General features: G+C 36.1%; 1 protein-coding gene and 2 long non-coding RNA genes across 3 annotated transcripts; all 3 read left to right on the plus strand.

Moving 5' to 3' along the window:
* Window positions 1–1,493, plus strand: LOC124456488. The gene is made up of 4 exons (XR_006952308.1): window positions 1–62; window positions 297–363; window positions 1,223–1,298; window positions 1,367–1,493. It is a non-coding gene; the product is annotated as an uncharacterized LOC124456488 (long non-coding RNA).
* A 567-nt stretch (window positions 1,494–2,060) lies between these two features.
* LOC124456484 lies at window positions 2,061–2,566 on the plus strand. Its single transcript, XR_006952303.1, has 2 exons — window positions 2,061–2,412; window positions 2,493–2,566. It is a non-coding gene; the product is annotated as an uncharacterized LOC124456484 (long non-coding RNA).
* Window positions 2,567–3,429: 863 nt separating this feature from the next.
* On the plus strand, window positions 3,430–7,276 carry LOC124456453 (TNF receptor-associated factor 2-like). Its single transcript, XM_047006898.1, has 6 exons — window positions 3,430–3,741; window positions 3,815–3,979; window positions 4,233–4,388; window positions 5,006–5,404; window positions 5,461–5,704; window positions 7,073–7,276. Exons 1-6 carry the CDS (start codon window positions 3,637–3,639, stop codon window positions 7,111–7,113), a joined length of 1,110 nt encoding a protein of 369 aa, XP_046862854.1. The 5' UTR covers window positions 3,430–3,636; the 3' UTR covers window positions 7,114–7,276.

The following is a 7,276-nucleotide window of genomic DNA, read 5'->3' on the forward strand; positions in this document are numbered from 1 at the left end:
AAAACTTTCTACCTGCGCATAACATTGGAATTCCGCCCTGAAAAAGAATGCTCCTGAAGGAGGTAACCCATCATGCCCTTAACTTAACCTACTGCACGTCGCAAGTACGAGTGACCTCCAACCGGGGTGGGTTGTACTACTCATGCATTATAGCGGATCCAAAAGTGCCTTAATAGTCACTGTAGAAAACCGTTTATGAAATTGGCCAACTACAAGGACTGCATGCTTTTACCATACTAAAGGAGAGATAATTTTTCTTTACACCAGAACCACCATCTTTCCTTTGTCTTCAATAGGTCTTGCTCGCTAGATCCAGTCTCCTATGGTCTTCTTACAGATGCTATTTGCATCCTCTATGCTAAGGTACAATTTGTATCCATTAACAACAAGTAGAAGTTGTCTTCCTTTGGTCAAACTTCACTTGCATTTCCGATCTAAGCTACATATTGTCCTATCTATCCTTCTGCGAGGCAACGTCCGCGGCAAGCATACGTAGCTTCTTAATGCCGTATATTTACACAGAGGCTTCGGAAGATAAATCGAGTAAAACCGACACAAATGCATGTCAACAACAGGCTAATAACCACTGATATAACTTCACGTTTGCTAATTAAGACACAAATTTTACTAATGAGCACCGAACACAAATAATTTTTCGAGTTAAACTGAAAACTATCAAAACCTCTTAATGAAGGATATTTTTGAATTGCAGGGAAAAAACTACTATAAAAATGTTTATTTCATTTTATACCTGCACTGAAAAAATAGCCCTATAGTGGAATATACTATGCACCAGGATTTGTTGTGGCTTTTGCCCTTTCTGTAAAAAGACATGGCCTGTTAGCAGGCTAAACTACGAACAAAGCATAATGTAAACCCATGGTTTTCTTGGAATCCGTTGCCAAGTTTAAGGAAAGGACGATGAATCTTTCTTTCCTTTATTACCATGAAGTGAACGGATGCTGAGCACGTGAAATCATTCAGAATCAAAAAACAATTTTTGTCGTTGTTGGTACATCCATCGTATCCAACTTTCCGGCTACCTGACAAACATCCCCGGTTTCGTGCCGAGGACGGCAAGCACAGAAGAAAGATTGGCTATTTCTTACAACTGTGCATGTTGTCTACGGCATGAAAGCGGAATTATCGACAGCTAGTCAGAAAAGCAGGACTTTTGGTTTTGTTTTGCATGCTGTTGATACCATATTGTATTTTGTTGTAGGTTGTTAGAGATATTTTGTCTAGCACAGAAAGAGGTCCTTGCTCTTCTAGTCAAGACACTTTTGGAGCTGAAAATGGTACCTCTTTGGAAGACAGTGATACTGATGTAGATTGTAAGATCTAAAATTCTATGTTTTTTTTGTAGGTTCAGAATGGGTTTTGCTAAACTGAAGAAGAATATTGTAGGCAATGTGTTCAATACAAAGAAAACATAAGGCAATTGAAGAGAACAATAGAAAGCAAGAATGCTATTATCCAACAACTTACTGAAGGTAAATTGTTTCATTACATTCAATTTGGTTTCTTCAAGAGCATATATTCTTGTTGTGTCTCTATGTCATTTAAATAAATACATGGCTGCAATTAAATTACTAAAATATGAGTATTGTAACACCTGTGTATATCATGATTTCATAGAAAAAAAAAGAAATTACGTAAACTGGTTGGAACAGTGGTAAAATGTGTCAAGGTGGACAATCATAATGAGGAAGAAAAGCAGGATGGTAGTGATGATGATAACATGGATATGGATATTGACATTGGTAGTGAGATGGAAAATGAAGGTGAAGTTTGATTAAAATGCTAATAGCTGAAATTATATACCACAAATTTTATTAACATATAAATATGGTCCATAGGTTCTATCAACTATGACATTGAAACAGATTCTTCCCAAAGTAAAGAGCTAGAATCTGAAGATGAGACAAACCAGTCAAAAAAGTATGATTCTGCTGTACATATGAATTATTTAGTCTTCCAGTGTTATCGATCATTTTATTTGTGTCTCTCGACAGACAAAATATAATATATACATGTATTGTTCTAACAATCCAGGTGAACAAAGAAGAAAGCAACCTCAGGAAGCAACCAAAGTTTATTGTCACCTTGCCACAGCTGTTGCTCCTGTTTAAAGTATGCCCATCATGTGGTACTGATAAGCCAATAGTTAAAGTATCAAAAGTTGGTACTATGGCTGATATAAACATGTCATGTGGCAACCTTAGTTGTAAAAATAGATAGCACAACTGGAAGTTACAATCATTTCTGCCAGGTTCCTGTATTCCAATGGGAAACTTTCTCCTCTCATTTGCCATTTTATTGTCTGGAGGTTCTGCTAGCAAGGTACTTCGAGTATTCACACACATGGGTCTTCAAGGCATATCTTTGACCACATTCTTCAAACATCAAAGGGTAAGTGGATTGTTTTGATTTTCCTGATTCCCAAGGTTTGAAGTTGTGTTTTTTATATTCATTTGTTATTTCTTTATCAGGAATTGCTTTTCCCAATGGTCAGGATCCATTGGAGGAAATACAAGCTGGCCATGTTGGAAGCAATTAAGAAGCAGAAGAAAACAGTGGTCAGTGGAGATGGCAGACATGACAGCATGGGCCATTCTGCAAAATATTATGCTTACACAAGATTTTGTTGTTCTGTGCCCATGATTCTCCATTTTGAACTAATTAAAGTATGCCTTATTGACCTACTTTGTATGACACATTGAGGGTGGCTGTATTTACCCCACCACCTACTTTGTATGACACATTGAGGGTGGCTGTATTTACCCCACCCCTTACTTTTTATGGCTAATGTATGATGGTGGGATTTTGTTCCAGAGGTTTTTGTAATGGGAAATATGCCTGAAGTATACAAATTACTTATATTTTCAACCTATGTTTTTAGACACAAATTGTCTAGAGGCAATAGTCTCTGCTATATTTTGAGAGATGCAGTGTAAAGCTAGCTCAGGAAGGCAGGGAATCACTTTGTTCACTCTAATTTAGTACACATGTAAATATTTTTCTGTTTAAATCACAATTTTTATTTTAGAGAAACGAGGCGGGAAGTAGTCCAGCCATGGAATACATCGGTTTTTAAAGATGTATGGATTACATGCTGAACTGTAGACTCGATATTTCTACCAAGGTGACAGACTGCCACAAATCAATACAGAAGCACATGCGTGAGAATCTGAATCAAATAACACATTATTTTGACTATGGCACATTAAGAAAAGTTAGTCCAGTTATTGTGTAAAAGATGTGGGTTGTGTTCTGTTTCGTCATTGTGGCGAAGTTCATCAGCTAACCGAAAATCATACTTTAAGGTCTCTTCACCTTCCCTAAATTTTTTGTTCTTTTCATTCGATAAAGGCTTTCATATTTGCTCAATCTGCAGAGTTCCTGATCCAAAATGTCTCGAAGATCAAGAAAAATTAAGAAAAAAAACGTAGGTGAAAATATTCCATAGTTATGACGCGGGAAATTTCCATACAGCTGTATCAATTTTTGCTTCGGACGGTTCTAAACGAAAATTCACTTGCCTTTCATTTATTACGAAAGAAACCAGTCTATACATCTCTTTATCTACTAATGTAAAACTTACTTTTAGAACTGTGTTGACTTTCTATTAAACCTATGCAGGCTTTCCCGGAGAATTTCGCAGAACGTGAATTGAAAAATATTCGTTTACATTGTCTCTCTGAAGAGTGCAAATGGTTTGGTGCCTATGAAGAATTGGAAGTGAGATGAGCTGAGAAGTTTATCAAAAAAGCCTAACCTTACTACTTACTAATTAAAGTTTCTTTTTTGTCAGGGTCATTCTCAAGTTTGTGAGCATGCGCTCATCAGCTGCGTACATAAGCAGTGTAACATTCAGCTACCTCTCTCTCTTCTTGATGAACATTTGAATAATGATTGTGAATATCGAAATGTGAAATGTGAATATTGTGGTAAAGATGTCCCGTATGCTTCACTTAAGGTACGAGGAATATTCGTTTACTGATCAAAGTAACATTGAGTTAAGTACAAAGAAATATTCAAGACAGAATATTTCTAGAAAACATTTTTACCATAAGAACCGGAAAAATAATTGAATCTTTTCACCTCACATTATGAACCATAAACATCTGTCTCCAACGCTATTTTATATATCAGATGGAACTTTCCTTTGTTAATCATTTGACGCAAATTTATGCACAAAAATGTTGTTTTTATTTTCTTTTAACATATAGAAGCACGAAGAAATAATGTGTGAAAATTATGGAGTGGTTTGTAAGTATTGTATGCAAATGATACCAAGGAAAGATATTGAACATCATGAAAGTACGACTTGTGATGAAGTGCCGACTAAATGTGAATTTCAAGCCATTAGTTGCAACCATGATAAAGTAAGAATGTTTGTACTGATTTATAATTTCATGTCAGCAGTAGTAGGTGCGTAGTAGCTCCCACCGACAATCTTGCATTTGTTCTTTGCATAAAAACATTTTACGTCAAAAACCCTTGAGATGATAGTATGGTATAAAATTGCTTAGAAGGTTTAAAATTTCAAACAAACAATGTTAAAAACGTTGACTTTGTAGTTAAATGCATCTACATCAGGTTTAGATAAAGTAAACATTGAGAAATTCACCCATTTGCAACTTTATAAATTCAGAACATATAATTATTAAGATACTTGATGGCTTACCGAAGCTAATGAGCTAGAGCTTTCCCGATAAGCAGGTTGCAGTAAATATAATTCAATCTGCCGTATTAACGTACTTTGTACTCCTTACTCTACACGTGTATGGAGACTGGGGGGGACTGGGAAAGGCTGAGACGTGGCAAAAAAAGAAATTTCTCGTTTACTTTTTATATAAACAAAATATAAGTTGAGAAACAAGATTTATTATGACACATAATGTCTTAGTCATACATAAAGATTGAAATGAAATAACCAGTAACTAGCATCAAATATTTTGTTAAAAGAATGTGCAGGCATTATCTTTTTCTCACTTCATAGACTTTAAAACGACAGGAGATCAGACAACATATGAATGACACTCCAATTAATCACGTGAGCCTCTTGTTACGATATGTTATGGCATTTGTTATACAGCTTGGTAACTTTGTGCTACGTCCAGAGTTTACCACTCCATTGCGAAGACTTGTTGACCAAGTCACTGCTTTTCGTGCATATTACTTTGAAAAATTTGTGATGTTAGATGGCAAAATTACAGGTCTGGAAAGAAGAATTGAATGTCTCGAGGGTAGTGGTGGTAGCAATAGTTATAACACCCAGTTGTCCTCAGAGGTTTCCTTGTTGCGTGAAAGAATTGCAACACTTGAGCGACAAGCGAAAGACGATTCTTCCACTATACAACGGTTTCGTGAGCGTTTAGATCAAGTAGACGAATCAATAGTGAGAAACAGACGAATCAATAGTGAGAAACATGGTGAACATTACGAACCTCGAAGCACAACGTGAAGAGCGCACTGGGATCAAATCAGGCCATACAAAGCTACAATGGTACGTTACTTTGGAAAATAGACAACTTCAATCGAAAGCGACAGGACGCCATTAATGGTGTTAAGAATGCCTGGTACAGTCCACCATTTTACAGTTCTCAATATGGTTACAAGATGTGTGCTAACATCTGTATGAATGGTGATAGTCGGGGAAATGGAACTCATTTATCTTTGTTCTTTGTTATCATGAAAGGTAAAGCTATTTTAACAGTTTCTACTTAAGCTGCCTGAAATTTTAAGTGGAGTTTTGAAGGTATAAAATAGGCTGTACAAGATGATGTCGAAAATTGCGTTATAATAGACCTTTTCAAGGTTATCGCAACCATATTGCAAGGGGTGCAAAAATATTGGGCCGAGCGCGCGGTCACGCATGGCGTCCATATAAATTACTAATAAATGCGCAAAAATTACCCTTATACATATTGGCCATTTCTTTCAAAAATATTTCTCAAACTCGTCCATTTTAATAGTCGAATTATTATTTGCGATTTTTTATACACGTGAGTCCAATTTTGTGGTAATCAAAAAGCGGAAAGTTAAAGAAAACATTTTTTTTTTTTAACAACTTGACCGTCGTTTGAGCGATGTTCTTGAGTTCGCAAATGTGCGGATCTCATAAGCCAAGTCAAACGAACTAAGCCCTAAACTGGCCGAGTAGCCGTGAGCAGTCATAGCCGAAATGGTAAAAAATGCGCGTTGTGCAGTTGGATATTGCGATAATGATAAACGCTATCCCTATTATCAAGTTAAGAGGTCTCACGTAGAAAATTTAGTTTTTCATAAGTGGCCCAAAGATCAAGCACTTGCTGAAATTTGGCGAAAACAATTGCAAACAGCAGAGCCGATGACTTTAACCCAAAGCCTGGTGCCCAAGGTACTTTAGTTTGCTCAAATTATTTTCCTTGTCCCTTTGGAATTTGAACAGTTGACGAGAGAGTATGATGTAAGGTTTCACACCGGCCTGCCATCGACAAACAGTGTGTATTTGAATACTTGGCTGTTTAGTCGCCATACATAATAATAAAAATAGCAATGTCACTTTACAAATAATTGGAAATACTAATAAGAGTTTGCCGTCGAATAGTTCCTCGTGATACTTGCTGACTTTGCTGTGGACATGTGCGTGTTTGCGAACTCAAGAACATCGCTCAAACGACGGTCAAGTTGTTCAAAGAAAACAAATGTTTTCTTTAACTTTCCGCTTTGATTACCACAAAATTGGACTCACGTGTATAAAAATCGCAAATAATAATTCAACTATTAAAATGGACGAGTTTGAGAATATTTTTGAAAGAAATGGCCAATATGTATAAGGTTAATTTTGCGCATTTATTAGTAATTTATATGGACGCCATGCGAGCGTCCAAGATTTTATTTTCAATTCACCGAAAAAGCAGACTAAAGCTTACAATTGTTTGTTTGTGAGATGCGATACTATTTAGTTTTTTTTTATCATGTATGAAAATAAATGACGATAGAAGGGAAAGGTATGCCTTGGTATTTATTAAGACTTATATCATATTATTATAAAAATTTATATTGTGTATGATATTATTTCTAGGTGATTACGATGCTCTACAAACATGGCCATTTCAGAAATAGATCACAATGATGTTTATAGCTCAAGGAAATGGTGATCACATGATTGATGCTTTTCATTCAGATCCTCAAAGTTCCTTATTTAAGCGACCAGAGTCTGATTTGAATCCATTTGGATTGCCACTTCTAATTTGGCCGATAGAGAGTTTAAGCAATCTTCTGTTCA

This window comes from Xenia sp. Carnegie-2017, unplaced genomic scaffold, assembly GCF_021976095.1.
Source record: "Xenia sp. Carnegie-2017 unplaced genomic scaffold, XeniaSp_v1 HiC_scaffold_5, whole genome shotgun sequence".
In the NCBI taxonomy this organism is placed as follows: Eukaryota; Metazoa; Cnidaria; class Anthozoa; order Malacalcyonacea; family Xeniidae; genus Xenia; species Xenia sp. Carnegie-2017.

What these genes read in the sequence shown, in the direction of transcription:
- LOC124456453 (XM_047006898.1), top strand. Translation starts at nt 3,637, where the DNA reads ATGCAGGCTTTCCCGGAGAATTTCGCAGAACGTGAATTGAAAAATATT. An exon ending in GTGCCTATGAAGAATTGGAA is followed by an intron (nt 3,742 to 3,814) that starts GTGAGATGAGCT and finishes CTTTTTTGTCAG; the next exon opens with GGTCATTCTCAAGTTTGTGA. An exon ending in TCCCGTATGCTTCACTTAAG is followed by an intron (nt 3,980 to 4,232) that starts GTACGAGGAATA and finishes TTTAACATATAG; the next exon opens with AAGCACGAAGAAATAATGTG.